This window comes from Nyctereutes procyonoides, unplaced genomic scaffold (assembly GCF_905146905.1).
Source record: "Nyctereutes procyonoides isolate TBG_1078 unplaced genomic scaffold, NYPRO_anot_genome, whole genome shotgun sequence".
Classification (NCBI taxonomy): Eukaryota; Metazoa; Chordata; class Mammalia; order Carnivora; family Canidae; genus Nyctereutes; species Nyctereutes procyonoides.
Genome location: NW_026575043.1, coordinates 27,488,994 through 27,509,929, shown reverse-complemented (window position 1 = coordinate 27,509,929; position 20,936 = coordinate 27,488,994). Strand labels below are relative to the sequence as shown.

At 39.2% G+C, this 20,936-nt stretch overlaps 1 protein-coding gene and 1 long non-coding RNA gene across 2 annotated transcripts in view; both read left to right on the top strand.

Annotated features, from left to right (window-relative positions):
• Positions 1–1,572: 1,572 nt before the first annotated feature.
• Positions 1,573–20,936, top strand: part of PTEN (phosphatase and tensin homolog) — an 88,448-nt gene continuing 69,084 nt past the window's right edge. The window contains exon 1 of the mRNA XM_055322033.1: positions 1,573–1,784. Within this exon, the coding sequence (XP_055178008.1) occupies positions 1,706–1,784 (79 nt within the window). The 5' untranslated portion in view covers positions 1,573–1,705. The remainder of the gene's footprint in view (positions 1,785–20,936) is intronic.
• Positions 1,953–19,252, top strand: LOC129507557 (uncharacterized). The gene is made up of 3 exons (XR_008664032.1): positions 1,953–2,888; positions 3,131–3,597; positions 19,187–19,252. It is a non-coding gene; the product is annotated as an uncharacterized LOC129507557 (long non-coding RNA).

Genomic DNA, 20,936 nt, shown 5'->3' with positions numbered 1-20,936 from the left:
GGAGCCCGGAGCCCGGAGCCCGGAGCCCGGAGCCCGGAGCCCGGAGCCCGGCCCCGCGCGGAGCGGGAAGCAGGCGCCCCGAGGGGAGGATCCCGTCCCTGGGGTCCTGGGCCCGCGGCGGCCGGGGGTGGGGCGGCGGGAGCGAGCCGGGGGCGGGGACACGCGCGGAGACACAATGGGGGGTGTTCCTCGGCGTCAGCCGACACGCGGGGGCACAATGGGGGTGTTCCTCGTGCTCACGGCGACACGCGGGGAACGGACACGCGGGGGGCACAATGTGGGTTTTCCTTGTGCTCACACCAGCGCGGGAGGGGCGGGGGGAACAGACACACGGGGGTTGGACACGCGTGGGGACACAGTGGGGGTGCCCCTCGTGGTCACACCGACACGCGGGGAGCAGGCACGGGGGGAATGGACACGCGAGGCAATAGTGGGGGTGTTCCTCGTGCTCAGACACGGGGAACACGGGGAGACACGCGAGGGACGGACACGCGGGGAGCGGACACGCGGGGAGCGGACACGCGGGGGCACACGGGGCGGACACAGGACGCTGCGGGCGGGAGAGGGGCGCCCCGAGTCCGCTGGCCCCGCCTGCGCCCCCCCTGCGCCCCCCGGTGCGCGGCGACCTCGGACTCGGGTCCGCGACGCCCCCGCCCGCCGCTGCAGGAGCGGCCGCGGCAAGTGCAGCTCCGGGGGCCGCTCGCACTGGGCATGCTCGGCGGTCGCACCCCCGCCCCCCTCTCCGGCCCCCCCCCCGCCTCTCCCCTCGCCCCCGCCCCCCGCCCCCCGACCTCCCCCCGAGCTCCCGGGCGCCGGGCTCGCGGCGGCGGCGGCGGCGGCGGCGGCGGGCGGGGGCGGGGGCGGGGGCGGGGGCGGCGGTGATGTGGCGGGACTCTTTGTGCGCCGCGGCAGGATACGCGGCGGGGCGGGCGTGCGCGCTGCTCGGCGGACTCGTCTCGGAAGCTGCAGCCATGATGGAAGTTTGAGAGTTGCGCCGCGGAGAGGCGAGGCCGCGCTCAGGGAGGGAGATGAGAGACGGCGGCGGCCGCGGCCCAGAGCCCCTCTCAGCGCCCGTGAGCAGCCGCGGGGGCAGCGCCCTCGGGGAGCCGGCCGGCCGGCGGCGGCGGCAGCGGCGGGCGGCCCGCCCTCGGCCTCGGCCTCGGCCTCGCGCTCGCGCTCGCCCCCCCGCCCGCGCCCGCCCGCGCCCCCGCCCTCGCGCCCGCCCGCGCGCGCCCGCGCCCGTCCGCGCCCGCGCCCGCGCCCGCCCGCGCCCCCGCCCGCGCCCCCGCGCCCGCGTCTAGCCGTGCTCCCGTCGCTCGGCGCCCCGCGCGGGGGACCGTGGAAGCCGCGGGCCCGGCCGGGCGGCGGCGGCTCCGGGGAGGGGGCCGCGGCCGCCGGCGCCCCGCTGCCCCCCCCGCTCCCGCCCGCACCACGGCGGCGGCGGCGGCGGCGCGCGCAGGGCCCCGGGCCGCCCGAGAGCCTGCCCCCCGCCGCCGCCCGGCCGCCCGGCCCCCCGGCGCCGCCCCGGCCCGCGGCCGCCATCCCGCCTGAGCGCGCGCAGGCCCCGCCGCCGACGCCCGCCCCGGCCGCGCGAGGGCCGCCCGCCGCCAGGCCCGGGGCCGCCTGCAGCCTGCGGAGGAGGCCGCGCCGCCCGCCGCTCCTGCCGTCTCTCTCCTCCTTCCTCTCCAGCCACCGGCTCCCAGACATGACAGCCATCATCAAGGAGATCGTCAGCAGAAACAAAAGGCGCTACCAGGAGGATGGGTTCGACTTGGACTTGACCTGTATCCCTTTCCGCGCGGCCGCGGGCCCCCCGGGACCCCGGACCCCGACCCCGACCCCGGCCTCCCCGGCCTCCCCGGCCCGGCCTCCGACCTCGGCCTCGGGGCTCCGGCCCGGCCTCCGGCCCCGGCCCCGGCCCCTCCGCCCCGGCCCCTCCGCCCCGGCCGCGGCTGGCTGTCGGGCAGCGGCGGGTCCCGGCCCTGCGCGCGCCCGGCCCCTCCGAAGGGCCATTGTCCGCTCCCGCAGGACACGGTGCCCCGTCGGCGGACCCCGGAGCCGGAACCCGGGCTGCCCAACGCGCGGAGGGGACGCGGCGCCCGGACTCCGAGGTCGAGCACATTTCGGTCACATCTTGGCTTTAGGCCCCTAGATCGACGGCATAGATTAGATTAAAATGAAAATTAGCGTTGCACGTATGCAGATTGCATCAGAATCTCGCAGTGATTTAGTTTCCTGGGTTGGTTGCATTGATAGACTCTTTTTTTTTTTTAATTTGTAATGGGAGTTGTGAGCTGATTTGCATAACTTTGGAAGCAGAATCGTTGTCAGCACACGGGGCGTTCGTTGGAGGGCACAAAAAGTAGGTTCGTATGTGTTCAAGCCGAGTTGAATTACAACCTGGAACTGCCTCTCCCAAGTTGTGTAGTTTGCGATCAACAGTGTCACAGGTAACAGACGTCCTAAGCCGCTCTTGCTGCTCGGTCTTTCTGAAATTTGCCTCCCCCCCCCCCCTTTCCTTGATGGGGTGATCCAGGACAGGGCATGAGATTTTGCAGCTCAGCCGCATTTTATGTTCAGTGGTCTTGTCTCACGTAGCAGAATGGGGATTAACTGCTTCTTGATTGCGGAGGAGCGTGTTGTGTGGGTTCTGGGGTATTGTGTGCAGCAAATCGTGATTGCAGACATGAAGCTTCAGTTCTTCCTTGAAATACAAGTGTCACTGCGACTCCAGAACTGGTGCTCACCTCATCCAGCTTTCAGGACTCCTGACACCTCGTGATGTCCGTTAATTGCACTCGGGCTCGGGTGTAAGGTCAGGTGTAATTTACCAGCTAATCACCAGCAACGCAGGCAAGAGCTGATCACTCCAGCTTCGCATGGTGTAGGTATGTTAGCTGTTTTTCCACACAGTGTCTTAAATTTACTGACTCAGGTTGTTGAATGACATAGAAACCCAAGAATTTTTCACAGGAGTATCGTTTCGGTTGCCTAAAAGTTAGGCCTTTGTACCTGAAAAGATAGCGGTTATTGAAAGGCATTGATCTTGGCAGTTTCAGGTATAATGAACTGGTTTTGATCAAGAGTTGGGGCAGAGAGTCCTCCTTTTTTTTTTTTTTTTTTTTTTCAGAATGGAAAGTATCACAGACGTTCAGCGTTCCTGCTTAGGCCAGTGTCTAAGGCATGAAAACAGAATTGACTTGTGGGTCTGAGATGCCCGCAGCATCTTATTAACAAGGCCTCTGTTAAGGCCAGAAGTTTGGTGATGTGAATTATGACAGTGGACGGTATTTAGTTCAAACGCGATTGCATCTGTTGTTACTGGAGGATTCTTAATAAAGCTCGTTTTTAGCCAACACCAGTAAACATTTTGCCTAAAGGTGGAGTGGCGCTGAAGGATCCATATGTCCTGCTAAACACTGTGGGGAGGATTTGGTTTTTGAAGAAAATGCTTTACATCTGAAGAGGTTTTTTTTTTTCTATATTCCCTTTGGATTACATAGCAGCACATAAACGTGCACAGCTAATTCTACCCAAGTGTCTGTTTTGAGATGAAGGTAAAAGTCACCGAAGAAGGAGCTTTCTAGCACACAAAACGTAAGTTTTCTGTTAATTAAAAAATTATGTATTAGAAGAATATTTAGAAGTTTTGGAGTCTGCATTGATTGCAACACTGGTCAGGCTGAACTTGACCCGCTTGCCTAGAAAGTGACCAGTTGCCGGAAAACTTCTGATTTGTAATTTATTTCAAAAGCAATCTAGCGTTAGTGTGAACTGACAGCCGTCTGGGTGTATAGGAACAAATTGATTACACGTTTCTTTGACTTTTTAGGAAAAATCCCCGTGCAAAAACCAATGTCTGTGGATGCTGTTTGGTAGATTGCTTTTATCATTCAGAGTAGGTTTATTTTTACGTTACCCATTTGCTCTAAAATAGGGCTTTAAGATTCAGATCGTTCTGCAGGGTTCTTAACACAGGAGTCCTGAGCTGGTTGGCCAGCTCACCTTTGACTTCACAGGTGTGTGCCTCCATACCTCCATACCAAATTTATGTGACTTTAAAGACTGTTACTAGAACAGTACTTTTAGTTAGGGTGTGCATAGAAAGCAGTGTCAGACGCTGCGTCAAATGACTAATAACACTTGATTTCTAGAGTTGTGGTTTTATTGAGCCAAATATTGATATGAAAAAAAAATCATTTAGGAAAAAGTCCGTGAAGGGCTCTTTTTTTTTTTTTTGTTGTTAGTTGGACTTTCAATAATTTTGATAACACCAGTGCACTTTGGTTTGCTTGGTTTCGCTTTAGTGTTCTCTGTGTATTGTGGGGGGAAATTAAGGTGGCCATTGAGGACTTTGGCAGGTTGTAGTGTCTGTTTCAGCAGCTAGCCTGTGAGAAGTTACGTTCCCTTATGAGAGTAGTGATTGGAGCATTTCTATCTGATAAGAAAGATGAAGAACGTAGTGATTTCTCAGAGGAAAACTGAAGACGATTATTTGCAAAATTGAGTTGTCCTAAAAATAATTTGTTAACATCTGACTGTTAGTCTGGAAAATGGTGGTGACCATTAGACTGTAAAAAAAATTTTAGTGTCTTTAGATTTCATGGGAACTTTAGGCTCCGTTTGTATGTATTTTTACATCTTGATAAGTTTGCGTCTTTTCAAATATTAACCATAGGGAGTATTTTTAACTTGTAGAGGGTAACAGTGACTATGGAAGTTAACTATATTATCTTTTAAGATCAGTGATTACTGAAGTGACCGTATTGTGAGGTGTTTTTTTGTTTTGTTTGTTTTTTTAAGATTCTATTCACAGTTTTTATTTTACACTGTTTTGTATCTGCTAAGTTGTATTTCTTTTCCGAGCAACATGACTGGGCATCCTGATCGCTGTGTAACAGTTTACAAAAACTTCATTTTCATAAAGATTGTTCAAGAATAGAGCACATCTAAAAGAATAATTTACAGTTTGTATGACTTTGTATAAGGAAAAAGGAATTTTATTGCTGTCCATTGTAAAAGTTTGCACAGGAGTACAACCATCAGTACAGATTTACATTGCTTATCATACACTAAATGAATAATAGATGAATAAGTGTCATAAAATATGGTGAGGTATAACCACCGTAGTTTTACATTTATTTTTAGAGAGTATAGAAAAAGATGCATTGGTGTTCCTTACCTTTTAGAATTTTACTTTAACACGAGAAAGGCGGCTATAGATATTTTAGTTTTTATGTGGGACAGTGTATCTGCTTTTTCCTAATAACCGCTGAAATAAAATACACAAACTTCTTAATGTTCGAGATTTCCTTGGTTTTTAGAAGTGAAATCTCCAATTCTTATTTTCACATGTTCTCATTTTGAGAGTTGCCCCATTTGCTGTTTATTTGTGTGGTGATAGCTTAGTACTTTTTAATATAAAGCCACTTAAGTAATCATTTCAGTGACTTTTAATGAAGGAATATTTATTATGGGAAAATCAGTGCACAAAGTTTCAACATTAATTCACTCTCAGTAAACATTGTACTGTAAAGTTTTGACCTCAGCCTTTTTAGGAAGACAGATGTGTAGGAAATGTTTTTATACTACAATAATGTATGTGAAATGGAATTTGTAAAGAGAGATTCAGAAGTGTGCATGCATATGATAGTTTCTCACTTCCTTGGAATGTTTGGGCTTGGTCATGGTACAAGGAAGCATCTAGCTTCCAGAAGCTATGTTATTAATTATCATGTAAAACATTTCTTTGATATCATTTTTTTTCCCCCTTTAGAGACCATGAGTTCTTAAGTTCTATTTCTATTTTGTAGAGACCTCACTCTTACCTTTTTTCGCCCTCTCTGTTTTTGTTAGGTAAACTTTGATTTTAAGTGAGGTCAGCATTGGAGAATTCTTTTGGTGACCTGAATTCTTTGAGAAAATGTGTTAGAATTTGTTCTAAGGATGGAGAGACTTAAGACATTTGTATCAACGTCTGAGATAGGGGTCAGTAATGATTTCAGTAAATATTCAGTTTTACAGTGGCTTTCTGTCTGGTAGCTTTGAAATGAATGCATTTGCTATCAGAGCTGTCAATGATGTTGAGGTTAGACTGCATAACCTTAAGTTCGTAAGGATTTGCTGAGCAAACTGATATCCTTAATTGTTTTATAAAGGCCACTTACTGCCACATGCATTCTTTGCTGGGTGGTCTGTCAATATGATTGCTTTTCTAAGCACTGGATATCTGCACCCACTAATGGACAATAGTTTCCTTTGTCAGGAAAGGTAAAGTTAGCATATTGGATTAGACTCTTCACCTAGCCTCTAAGTTTTTGCAATTTTTTTCACTGGTTACAGAAAAGGTATTAGCAATCTGGTTCTTTACAAGTAATTTGCGCTGGAATAAAGGCTGTTGGGAAACATAATAATATAAGAAGAACAAACATCACTTAGGCGTGAATTAGTTTTAGAGGGGATATTTCAGTTCAGTATAGTTAGGGCATATTCTCTTTATTTGCAGCAGTTTGCATTTAACAGGCAGGTGGACGTCTTCAGGGTGTCAGGGTATACACTTGGTTGTACTGAGAATACTGACTAGTGGATATGTGTTGCTACACCCGACAGCACACAGTGTGCACGTGGTGTGGAAAGGAAGACTGTTGATGTATCATATTTTAGGTGGTTATGCACTTTGATTGTCATCAATAGTCATCACTTCAGATATGGACAGTGGATCTGCCATAAATGTTTGAATATTCTGTGTAGATGTGTAAGTAGGTACAAAGTTAGCAAACTCGTAATATTTCTAAAAAATGAGGCTACTTTGGTTGATACTGTTTTATCATTTTCACATAAGGTTACATTTATTTTAAATTACATTAAAATATTGACCATTAATTTTATCTACACGTTGTGTGTACATTGTTTCATTTTAGATGTTAGGGTGGTAGTGTAGGTCCTGGAGCCAGCCAGACTGGCCTGTGTTGGAACCCTGGCTCTCCCGCATAGCAGCTGGGTGACTTTGGGTAGGTTGCTTAGCCTTTCTCAAACTGTTTCATCTGTAAAATTTGTCTTAAAGAATAAAGGAGATAATATGAGTAATTCACTTAGCATACTACCTGCCACATTGTAAATACTTACATGGTAACAGCTGCTCTTAAGAATTATAATTTCAGGGATCCCTGGGTGGCGCAGCAGTTTGGCGCCTGCCTTTGGCCCAGGGCGCGATCCTGGAGACCCGGGATCGAATCCCACGTCGGGTTCCCAGTGCATGGGGCCTGCTTTTCTCTCTGCCTGTGTCTCTGCCTCTCTCTCTCTCTCTGTGTGACTATCATAAATAAAAAAGAAAAAAAAAAAAGAAAAAAAAAGAATTAGAATTTCAGATTACCCATATAGGAGAAATTATTTGTATTTTCATTTATGAGAGCAGTGATTGTAACTGAATTTCCTCAGTTTTAGACATGTTAGAATTTTCACTGGGCCAAATTACGAGTATTTTTTGAAATATGGGTATTCCTTTAGGAGTTCTAAGTCGTAGGTGTCTGTGACTTGATTGTTTCATCACATTGGAATATAAAGGTCTGTTCATTCATACTGTTGACCAGAGGCAAGTTAATCATGCTAATCAAAAAGTGTTTGCTTTGAGATACTGAGGTAAGATGAAAACTTACTGTTATTATTGCATAATGAAGTAGACGTTTTAAAATAAATTTGTTATGAATTTTTTTTTTTTTTTAGTGTCAGAGATAGGTCAACTTCTATATTTTATTCACAAGGTAATCTTCTCAAAAAAACTTTTAATGTAGAATACAGAAGTAATGTACACAGTTTACCCATAAAGGCGTGTGAGCATTTCTTTTTAAGTTCATTTTTGGTTGGGAGAGGCATGCAACTTTGAGTGCTAAGTTAGATTTATTACAGCACAATTTACACTTAATGTAATCCAACAATGCATTCATATAATTTAGGAATTTTAATTTCGTGTTAAACCTTTGTATTATTGCATCACATTTTCACATTTGATCAAGAGTATCAATATAATATTAGGCCTTGGAAACGGGAAGAAAACTAAGGGGCCTTTTTTCTTCTTCATTGATTCTCGCCAGGGGAGGAAGGATGGAAGAAGCTTGAGACCTACCTGCTAAAGGTCATTTTGTGTGCATAGGGATGGTTCTTTTTTTTTTTTTTTCCTTTGCTGGTATCCCAATACTATCAGTAGTAAAGCATTTGCTTTCCAATGAGGTTTTTTTGCTTATTTGTTTTGCGTTGCAGAATGAATGGTGCTCTGTCTCATTATCTATGACTATTTGATGATGTGATTTTTATATATTATGTATCATATAAACTAGCTGTATCTTTGGTCTAAGTCTTGATAGTAGAATTGGACATTTTGACATCTTAGAGGACAGTTGAGTTGTCTGAAACTCTTGTGCCACATGCCATCTATGTTTTGCTTTATGTCACTACCCAAAACTTAGAGTTGATTTAATATTTTTAAGACTCTTTAGGATAGTTTCGAATTTTATTTCCTTTGATTTTTGTAGATTTTCAGGCTAAAATACCAGGTTTTGTTCTTTACTATTAATTGCAAGGATTGCATTCTGCCAATTTTATATATTTGATACTTTTGACCTTTAGAAAAGAATGTCTAAAGGTGTTAGGAAGTGCATTGTGATTTGAATCACATATTCCTTAAATCACATGTATTCTTGAAGTGATTTATAATATAGCATACATGTCCAAAGTTGCAAACAACTCTGCTTTAAAATGTATGCGTTTTGCATATTCTAGTCATTCTGAACTGATTGGAGATTAAGAGAATCAAAAACTTTTTTCTACTTTTAGAATGAAGTTTGGGGGATGTTACTAAGCTTGATTTTTAGGTGTTTATTTTTAAAACGTGTTAATTTTAAAATATGAATTACTTTACTCTGAGTCTGTTAGAGATCAAATGGAATGCTTGAGCTTTTCCTGTTTTTTTTTTTTTTTTTCTCTCTCATAATGTGAAAACTGTTTTGCCAGGCTTTATTTGGCCAATGTAAAATTTATTTAACATTCTCAATCATTCGTGAAATATGAAGTAAGAGAAAAATGAGGACTTGAATCAGAAGGAGTTTTTTTTTTTTTCTGTTTAATTAATGTAGTAGAATTAGCTGGCATATATCCTAACAGTGTCTTATCTTTGTTTAGTGTTTTTTTTTTTTAAATTAATAAAGTTTTTGCTTAATCTTTAGCTCATTTGGTTTTGCAAAGAAGAAAAAAGCCTGGCAAGTATTACCATCTTTTATTATTGTTATTATTATTTTGTAGTATAGGAATCCTAGTTCCAGTAAGAATCAGTAGTTTGTTAAGGGCTAGTAGACATTGAGTCCAAAGAAGGATGTAGAGATTTTAGGCTCTTGGTGCAGTATTTTCCCCCATTATATCAGTAGCTCTCAAATTTGAGAGGGTGTCAGAATAACCTGGAGGGCTTGTAAAACTGTAGATTACTTGTCCCACCCTGAGAATTTGTGATTCATTAGGTCTGGGCTGGAGCCTGAGAATTTGTATTTTTAAGAAGTTCCCAAGCGATGCTGATGGCCTGGGGAATCACACTCTTTGAACCATTGTGTTATGGTATCTTCAATCAAACAAATCCTTAATGTGTTATTTTCTTTAGGTTGATAGAATTTATACATACATTATCTCATTTGATCTGTAAATCCTAAAAAGCTCAACATGGCAAATATTATTCTGATTATGTAGATGAGACAGTAAGTTTAGAAAAGCAGCGTGATGTAGTAGATAGAGCATGGACTTGGGAGTCAGTTAGCTAAAGTCTAGCTTAACTCCTTGCTCGGCCACTTATCAATTGTGTAATAAAAGATATGTTGCTTAACGTTATCGAACCCTGTTTTCCACATCTCTGTCATGGTGGTAAAGATCCTCGTAGGTAGTTTTTAGGTTTGTGTTTTCAGAATATTGGTTGCCAACTGGGAGTGACCTCCTCCCACCTTGTCTGGGCCTTTGGCAGTGTCTGGAGACATCTTTTGGTGGTCACAGCTGGGAGATGGATATGGGAAGGATGCTCTTGGCCTCTGGTTGGTAGAGCCTAGGGATACTGCTATACAACCCTACTACAGTGTATAGTCCCTCTCACAACAAAGAATTATCTGGCCCAAATTACCAGTAATGTGAGGTTGAGAAATTCTACTTTAAAGGTATAAAGTATCTGAAGTAAGAGAAGTATAATGTTTGATAAAAGTCATTACCTTTGCCCTTAGGCTGTGGTATTTTAAGAAGGTCAATTTGCTAATACATGATGGAGTGAGGCTTTTAACATCTAGGTTTTCTCACTGCTGCTAGGCGAATATTCTTTAAAATGGGAACTTTGTCCACAAAGGGTATCACTGGTAACCAAAAAGGCTTATTTGAAGAAGGCTCATGTGTTATTTGGCTGGTAGTGAAAGTGTTGCTTTGAACCTTTTTTAGAAAAGGCTGAAGATGTTTTCAATAAACTTGTAAGTGTAATGCACCGTAAGATTTATTTAAGAGGTATGTAGAACTGCTCTAATAGGATGGATAGGCTTTATTTAAAAAAACAAAACAAAAAAACCTTTTTTTTTTCATTTTTATGTTGCCAATAGTTTTTAAAGTAATCTTTAGCTAGTTTCCTTTAATTATGTAGTTGTTGAGCTGTTAAGAGATGCTTTGCCCCCCATGTACTTGTTTTTTTTGTTGTTTAATGCATTTTTTTTTTTTTGTCTGACACTTTATTCTAAAGCTGCTTTATTCTAAAGCTGCATACAGTCAGGTATGGTGTAGTTATATGTGTTGATATAAAATGACAAATTTCTGACAAGCTATACAAACTTCTCATGTCTTTCCAGATAAAGAAATTAGGGCTGACTCTAAGGTTCTCTGATGCATGTGTTACATTCTTTTCTACACCCTAACTTCACTGTGTCAACCTGTTGAATCGAAAGGCTTTAATTATCTAATTTAAAAACTTGTATTAATGTGACGTTTTTAGAAAAAATTAGGATGGAGCTTTAGATTAGTTCAGAGATGAGAAAATGACAGGGGAACAGCTTTGTGGATTCTGAATTTGTTTTGTTTTTAGGGCAGACAAATGTAATTACAAAAGTGTTCTAGGTGTAGATTGCTGTGATTTTCTTTTTTTTTTCTATTTGCTTGATTTTATAATTTGCTTTGCCTCTCACTTTGCACAAGCAGAGTAAAATGTCAGGCCTGTTTTAAAAATTCTTAAGAAATTTAAGTTTTGACTGAGTGTTGTGATTTCTTTTGGAAATTGCAGGAGATATCCAGAGATACTGATAAATATTTTAAAACCAGGACTGCTAATTATATGATAGCTTCAAATTTGTTAAGAAAAACAGATGGCATTTATTGCTGTAATTTAATTGAGTAAGGCTTATGGTATTTATTTCAGTATATGAATAATAAACTTCGTTTGCTTGCTATACTTTAGAAAAAAATGTGTCTTATAAAAATAAAACTGAGGAGAATTTTCAAAAAGTGCCTATTGCCCTACTTCTCCGAAACTTCATGTTTCTGTACTGGCTTCTAGTTTTGTTTGTATGCATCTACTTTAAAATGTAGTTCGTCGTTGTGGATTTAAAAGGTGTGTGGATTTTTAAACAGTTTCCAGAGCCCCTCATAGCTGCCGTAATTATTTTAAATGGTGAAGTTGTCAGAAATATTTGTTTCCCTGTTGTTACACATTAGACTTTTTCCCAGTATTTGGCTAATATTTTTTCTGTTATATTCTGATTTTTCTTTAGAGTGGATTTAAGATGACCTGAATATTAGGAAAGATTTTCATGATTTTGATTCACAGAATCATAATTTGTTACGCACAAAGCTGAAATGTTGGACTCCTGAAACTTTTTTCCCCTTAGTTATTTCTAGGAAAGCTATTCCATATTTAAAATCTAAGCATATTTTATTTATTTAAGACAAAATAAAACTTACCTTTTCCTATTGTAGGAATATTAAATTGTATTGACATTAAAGTGGATATACAAGTAATTTTTGAATAAACCATCACATCATTTTATACCAAAGTCAATACAACTCTGTCACTTTCCTGTCTTTAATCAGAAAGGGTATGGCTGTCATGATGATACTGTTTGCTGGAGCATATTTTGAATGATACAGTTTATATTTGCATAAGTTGCCTCAGTAATTGGTGATATTTATTGATGAATGTTTGCTGTGCACTTGTAATCAAAACTTGGCATTTGTTAGTGTCAGATTTTAAAGTGCCCAGATATTAAAATAGGGAGATACTTTAACCTTATTAGCTAAATGATTTTTCTTAGCAAATGTATTAATTCATGTACTTAGAAATATTGAGGAAGAAACAAATTCTTTTTTTTTCTTCTTTTTTTTAAACAAAATTAGTTGCTAGAGTAACAATTTTCTAAGTGAGATCACGTTGTTTCAATACTAAAACATAAGGAAATTTTTATCTAGGTGTGGTATATACCTTTTTGGTGCTAATGAAAACAAAGTAATGATAAAAATACTTTGTGAATATATGCATGTATGTTTTTTGAAAACTGAAGAAGCAATCTGACATCTGGATAGTTTTCAGGGACTACTTGTAGGAAATTTATGTAAAATAAATATACCAGTACATCGAGAAAGTATGATGTAGTTTTGAATATCTAGTTTCTATTCACTGTAATTAGGATTATAGGTAATACTGTAAAATACACTAAGGTGCTGGATATTAAGGCTATTTGGAATCTTTTTAATACTGAAAAGGTCACACAGATTGTGATTATTGTGTAGTGTCCAAGAACTAAGGCTTGCCATCTGTTACTCAGATATAGGAAAAAGTTAAGATAATCTAGTGATATAAGTGGTTTTGACATTTCTGTGTTTTGGAATCATCTATTAATTACAGTCTTTAAAGACTAATATCAGATTTTAAGCTTTTGCAAAAACAAAACTTAGTGGTTATGCCAGTGTTTATATTTTTCTACTAAAAATGCAAAGATAGGGTTGAGAACTAAAGCTTATGTAATGGAAGCCTGGCTTTTAGTCATTTAGTTTTACAAGATTATTTGGATATTTAAGTGGAAACATCATGTTTCAACTTGAGCTATTATATGAGATTTTGGTATGTTTTAAACTCCAGTTTTCCTAGCAGTTGATACATAAGAATTCATTATTACAGAACTTCATCAGGGAACTGATTTAATATGTATCCCTTAAAAGTTTGGTTTAAATATTTTTCAGGCCCTCTGCTTTCTTGTATAACTCAATTCTTATCTTTCTGCTAGAACATGAGTTTCCCCATTTAAAATTTTGCTTTTTCATTTTGAGCCACTATGTAAGTTGTTTTTGTGTTTTTGTTTTTGTTTAATTCCTTTTCACAAACCCCTGAAAGGGTCTTGCCAGGTACAAACCCAAAATTGCATTTTGGGTTTAATAGGGTCTGATTAGTTATCATATACTTTTATTTATTACATTGACTTTGTTTTTTATTGAGAGTTTGTCATCATGCCAAATGATTATTATGACCAGGTATAGTATTTCAGTTTAGATATGATTTTGTATTTATGTTGTCACATCCAACTTTGTGTTTAGGGCCTCTATTTTTTTGTGTAAGAAACATCTTGCCAATTTCAAATTCATATCTGATGAAAGTAGATTGTTTTACTAGCATCACTTTACAGAATTTGTTCAGGTCTGAACTGTAGGTCATGGAAAGAATGGTGCCTTTTTGGACAGACAGATGTGTACATAAATTATCTTTCTCACATTAAGTGAGGTGGCACATATGTAGGTGAGACCTTTATCCAAATACTAAAAGTCTTTCTTTACCTGTTTTGTTTACCTAATCATATATAAAGGGTGTGAAGTGTTAAGAGCTCCTTTCCCTTGCTTTCATTTCTGTCCCTCCATCTCACTGTTGGTGTTTTTGTTTTTCTTATATGTTGAACTTCATGTTTTTAGAAAGTTTTACTGGTTGACAGAGTTGGCTGCTTAGTTTTATCTTTCATGTTTCAGCTTGTTTTCCAAGATGTTTAGTATATTCTCCTTTGCATATGAAGATTCTACAACTAACTTCCTTTTTTCCCCCAATTATTACAATTGGATTTATACTAAAATGGTATTACTTCAGGAACAAGCATTTATGGGTAGCTGACTAAAATTAAAGGTATAACCTTTTCAAGCCAAGCAATGTAGACTTGCTCCTGTATTTTTAAACATACTTAAAAATTTCATAGCATTAAAATTTTAAATATGAATTTTGACTAGTATTTTAGTAAATGTAATTTCAGCGTTTTTTTTGATAATCCATTATTCAAATGATTATAAAGTTGATACAATGATTAAAAATACCCTCAGTGGGAATATGAATCATATTTTTCAATATTAGAAGAAGGCAATTATCTTAAAATCATTAATATGATTCTTACTAATATAGTAAATGCCAATATGTGTGCCTTCATATTTTAAAATAGACATGTATTTCTAGTTTTATATTCTTATCCAGGATTAAAATACAGCAGTTAGGCAAAACTATTTTTGCCAGTTGGAAAAAAAAGAAAAAAGCAAGTCATTTCTAAATGATTTCCTGGCTTAGATATAAAATAAAGAGACTGGATTTTATTATATTAGAGCCAAATATAAAAGGAATCAGTCTAGCACACACTTGTTTGGAGCTTTTCTGCATTTAAAATGGTTGGAATTAGCAGTGCTTTCATTGAAAGGTAAATTTTATTGTTAGAAGTAATTTTTTTTTAATTTTTTAAAAAGATTTTACTTATTTATCTATTTATTTATCTATTTATTTATCTATTTATCTATCTATTTATCTGTTTATCTATCTATCTATCTGTTTATCTATTTATTTATTTATTTATTTATTTATTTATTTATTTATTTATGATAGATATATATATAGAGAGAGGCAGAGACACAGGAGGAGGGAGAAGCAGGCTCCATGCCGGGAGCCTGACGTGGGACTCGATCCTGGGACTCCAGGATCACGTGCTGGGCCAAAGGCAGGCGCCAAACTGCTGAGCCACCCAGGGATCCCTGTTAGAAGTAAATTTTAAAGATTTACAGTTTTAGTTTAAATTAGTAGGAAAATGAAAACCCATTTGTTGGAGACACATTTTTGTATTAGGACTTTTTTTTTCTTAGTACCGTATGTGTGTAGTAGTTTTTGACTTAGCGCGTGGTTGCATCTAAAAGATCAGTACAGTTGGAAATATTGGAATCTTTTTTTTTTTGTGCATTTTACTAATATTGAGTGAATTCGCACTAAATATTATTAGGCCTTTGTTTCAAACTGTTGACACATACCTTGTCATCTTCTGTGTCTTACCTGTTTGAGTGTCTTTTTTTCTGTAAAAGTTAATGGCCTTACAGAGCAGCCAAAACCTAGTGTTTTAGATAGTTGTCTCTGGTAAAATGATAAAAAGCATGGCTTTTATAATGGAATGAATTACAGAAGTAACATAAACCCTACACTGAAGATCAGAGCATAAAAGATACTCCTATGTACTTTATAGTAATGCTGGATCAGTGTTAAAATTTTAACTTTTCTGATTTTTTAATATATTTTATTATGATTTTGCTGTAGAAAATGAGAATAAGCATTTGGCTTAGTTTAGGTATATAATGCTGACAAGTATGTCTAATGCACGTTGAACTGACGATCTTTCTGAAAGTTCTGTAAGTTACAACCATATTTGATTTGTCATTGGGAATCAGTCTTGAACAAAAACCAGAGGGGGTGGGGTGTGCGTGTGCGTGTGCGTGTGTGTGTGTGTTTGTGTGTATTTTAACAGCAGCAGAGTTCTGAAACAGGAAATCAGCCTTATCGTATTCATCCAGAGACCTAGGAAGAAGGTAATTGTTTCTTATGCTAGTTAAAACCAGTTAGTTGGGCAACTTAAATTTTTAGAGGTTCACAGATGTAGGTCTGCACAGTTGTAGATGCATTATTTCATAACAGCTCTGAAGAAAATTTGATTAAGTTTGTTGAGGGGAATAATCTCTCAGCTGATATATGAAAAATATTGTACTTTGGATTTTAGAGTATTGCTAGCATTATCAGTGACCTGATAAGGTACTTTTATGTGGTTCTAATTTGCTTAAATTTAAATCAAGTTCAGAAGGCCTTGATTGTTCCTTTAAAAAGTATTTGTTTAAAACTGCGTAATCTTCCATTTAAACAATAGAAAAAAAGTTAATTCTATGTCAGGTGTTTCTTACTGGAAATTATCTTTCCCTTTTTGTTAATGTATGTATACTCATAATTACATACTTAGGTATTTGTTCACGGTTTAATTTTTATCTGTCCGTGGGTAGTCGTCATTTTTAAAGCTGGATAGTTAATATCTCATCGAGCTAGATACCATGCTTTGCTTACTGTACTGTATTAGGAGTATTTCCATTTTCTCCCTTTATAAACAGCACTGGTTGTGACTATCTTTGAATAGTTTACTTTGTTATTCTTAGAGTACATTATTAGAGTGGAGTTTTTGGAATAAAAAGTAAAACCGTTTCATAGCTCTTTGATACAGATTGCAGATTTCTTGCCAAATTAACCAATTTATAGTATTGCTACTAAGTAGAAGAATTACTAGCAATTCTTTCTTTCTTTCTTTCTTTCTTTCTTTCTTTCTTTCTTTCTTTCTTTCTTTCTTTCTTTCTTTCTTTCTTTTCTTTCATTCATTCATTTATTTTTTATTTATGATAGTCACAGAGAGAGAGAGAGAAAGGCAGAGACACAGGCAGAGGGAGAAGCAGGCTCCATGCACCGGGAGCCCGACGTGGGATTCGATCCCGGGTCTCCAGGATCGCGCCCTGGGCCAAAGGCAGGCGCCAAACCGCTGCGCCACCCAGGGATCCCCACTAGCAATTCTTGATGTTACCTTTGAAGAATGTGAGATTTTCCTTTAGAAAATGAGATCTAAGGGTACCTGGCTGACTGGGTTGGTAGAGCATGGGACCCTTAAACTCAGGGTCGTGAGTTAGGCCCCACACTGGGCATGGAGCCTAAGTTTAAAAAAATAAATAAATAAAAAATAAATTTAAAAAGAAGACGACCTCTAGGAAGTGAGATCTAAACTTCATTTTAAAGCAAAAATATGGGTAAACTTTTCTGTCAAGGCAAGTTGGTATAATGTAACAATTTGAGAGAAAGTTGTGAGCTCCTAATTGTTTGGAGGAGTAGAAAGCTCCAGTAGAGCTCATAAATTATTTGGCAGTCAGTTTCCTTTCTGGTTTGGCACTGTGGGCAGTTATTTTAGAAGTGTTAAAAGGAACCTAAAATTTATGCTAACGTGAATTTAAGTGAATATATTGGAATTCTTTTCTAGTTTGTTTATAAAAACATCATATTAAGTTGCTTTGTAATGAGACATTTAAACTAAAATTAAATAACAGGGCATTTCTAGGTTGCATCTCTCATGCAACCTCAAATAATAACAACTTATTACGATAGTAGAGCTCTTTGCAGTTTATGGAATTGAAGATAATGTCCATATATCTCATATGATCCTTGAAACAACCAGTGAAGAAGTTAGAGCAGCTGTTAGGATCATTATTTTTGCAGAAAGAAGAAACAAAAATATTTGAGGCCCAGAGATTTAGTAACTTACCAGCAGTCCATAGGCTTTTAAGTTGAAAGGGGAAAATGGAACTCTGGTCTTCTATATTAAATGACATTACGCATTACGTATTTTAGTGCAAGGCCTGACACCTAGAAAATATTTAAATATTCCTGTGTCCTGTCGTGTTTCTGACCAATACTTCTTTATTCTTAAAATCCCCATTTTTCGAGCATTCTTTCTGTTAATATATCTGTAGTTCAAGTTTTGGCACCCATTTCATTTTAGAAAATAAGATTTTAGGCTTTATTAATTTGCTCTTTACAGGAATGATTATATGCTTTATATGTTAGGACAAATTGTTCTCAAATAATGAGCAATTAGCACCTCATCAACTGGAAAATTCAGGGAACTCCTATTTCTGCTTTCCTACCAATATGAATCTTTAATTTAGAAACCAGATACAAACATTTTACACATTTAATAGGGAAAAATAAAATCTAGTAAGAAATATAAAATGTTTCATTAGATGAGACTCTGACAGAAGTCTGTGAGTGTGGCAATTATTTAAAGCATAATTTGATTAGTAAAGACACTAAGGATATAGCTGTGACATGCATGGAAACTATTTGTTAAATTTAAACTTCTTAAAAAATTTCGGGAAAAAAATGTAGACCTGATGTAGCTTATGAATCAGTGGCTGAATTATTTTTCCTCTCACCTGATCCTTGAGTATCTGTTGGTTGATAGCCCTGACAGAAAGCAGGGGAAAACCTCCAGAAATTCCTGGAAAATAGAATTAAATGGTGAAGTCCTGGTATTTGCTAACTTGCTTTTCATCTTCCGTGTCTTCCTTCATTAGTCTGACTTTATTCCTTCACTCTTGCTGCCGGATAAGCTCAGTGTTCATTCCTCTCGTGAGCCAGGTGACTTCAGATTGGCTTTTGATGCTTTTTGGTCACTACCTCAGTAAATCTGTATGTCCCTTTCTATTTGCCATTCATGCTCCATGTATGTTACGGCTTCATATTGTTAACTTCCAGCTAACTAGAGTTTAAAGAATCTATTTGATCTGTGGATATAATTTTTCTTGAAAATCATGGCAAGAAAAAAGTGTTACTGATTTGAATACTAGTACTGTATACTGGTATCGTAGTGTAGAAGTTGTTTGGGGATAAGTATATCATATTGAGTAGTACTACAAAGAAACTTCAGAACTGCTTAATTTTCCATAATTTAAATAAGATTCATTCAGTCTATATTCAGAAACACATTTCTCAAATAAGGCTTAACAAGCTATTTTTTGTTATCCTCTGTTTGAAAATTCTAGTTAAATTTGTAACATAAACCACGTTAATTTAGGTTCAAGTAAAATTTTAAGACAAGGTAGATTGAATTCTCAGCTCACATGTTTTTTTCTAAAGGTATTTTGTTAATTAGATGTAACTTAGAATATACTTTCTAGTGTTTTAAGTCATGATTGGGTGCTTAGAATAGCCAAAAATTTACTTATCTCCTATAGTAGCCACATTATTTTATAATATGTCAGTTATATTATTGGTGAAATTGACTTCTGTGGACTGGCTTTAGAACTGAATTACCATTTTTTTTTCTTTCAGTCTACAGTATTCTGTGGTGTGAGATGGGATTGTTGTAGCACTTAAATCAAGACTGTCCAACATGATATGAACGATTATCAAAACTCATCAATGAATCACTTAAGATCTTGTATGTAAATTTTGCCTTAATTAAAACAAATTGGACATGTTTGGTCAAAGGTGAGGCGAAAGAAGACTGCTGTTACGTCATGTATCTCATCTCCAGATCTGTAGCAATGGTGGCCATCCACCTTAGGCATGACAAGAAGTACCACATGTGCACATACACGCATTTCTTTTACCTCTCCACTTATTGCATGTAGCCACTGATAATGTGGGGAAAGAAGACCTTTTTTTCCTTTGGGAAATTTGGGAATATTTTACATTTGTTCTTAATTTAAATACTTAAAAGGCAGGTTGCTAGAGTTAAGATTTCACACAGTTAAGGTTTCTGTTAGGCTTTGATGCTCTTTAGAAGGATTAGGTTGGTTACTCAATAGTAAGTCAGTGTCATTGGAAAAAAAAAACCAAATAGTTATGGTGAGCCCTTACAGTCTGGGTCTGTACCATTTGTTCAATTGATGGACAGCTGTCACTATGTTCTAGTTGTTTTCCATATATTGATGCGCTTAATCCTTATAAACAACCCTGTGTACTTTGAGCCGTCCCATCTTACACAGAGAACTGAAGACAGGTAAACTTGGAAAAGATTTTTTAATACATGAAGCTGGAGGTCAAGTCCAGGCAGCTTGGCTCTAGAGCGTATGTTCTTAACTATGGTGCCACATTGCCTGCAAGTAGATCACTAGATGGCAAAAATATTCAGCTTCCTTCAGTGACCTAGTTATTCTAATTTTTTATGCTCAGCATTTATAAGTTATTAGAGGAGAATTTCATATGAAGCCCTCTACTTGTTATTCAAAAGTATATCCAGTAAGTGCAGGTTAAGGCTATTCTGTATTAGAAATCTTGTATATATATATTTTTTTCTCAGTTTTTATTTGGTTTACATTGTCTAAAAAAAGCATATCAGAAATTTTTAACATTGGGAAGCAAAAAAATCATATATTAGGTGTTTATTGGTATAATTCTTGGCATAACAAATATTTGTCTCAAAATTCAGTGCTTATTATTTGCTGACATCAGTTCTGGAAAAGCCAGTGGAGTTTTGTATTGTCTTTTAGAAGTTTTTAAGTTTTAACATCTGATTAGTAGATTCACTTTCATTTGAACCTGCTTCCTCTGAAAATTTTTATATTTTTATTATCGATTTGGAAATAAAAGAGATCTCCATCTCCTTTTATGAGGCAGCATGGTATAAAAAGCCTGGGCTTTGGGTTATGTACCTAACTGGTTTGAATCATAGCTCAGTACTAAGTTCCTCAACACTGAGGAACTTAGTGCAAATTACCCAGTCTTTTTCACCCTCAGTTTTGTCATTCATGAAATGGAAGTATCAACTCTGTAGGATCTTTAAGATTAAATGGGAATGTATTTCTTGTACAGTGGCACATGCTCTCTGTGTCCTTCTAACTTATGATGGATGCTAAAGTCTTGGGTAAAAGCTCAAACTATGAATAAGGAAGGTGAGAGCCTCTGTGAACAATGAAATCTTAAAAAGACCAAATGCCTAGGTTCTGTGTAAAGGAAGGATTGGATTATTGCTCTGTAGAGACCCCCCCAGGCTGATTGTGGCCTTTGGCTCTTTATCTGTCTGGTTAAATCAAACTCCCTGGCACAGCATCCTTAAAACTAGGCCCAGTCTTCCGTC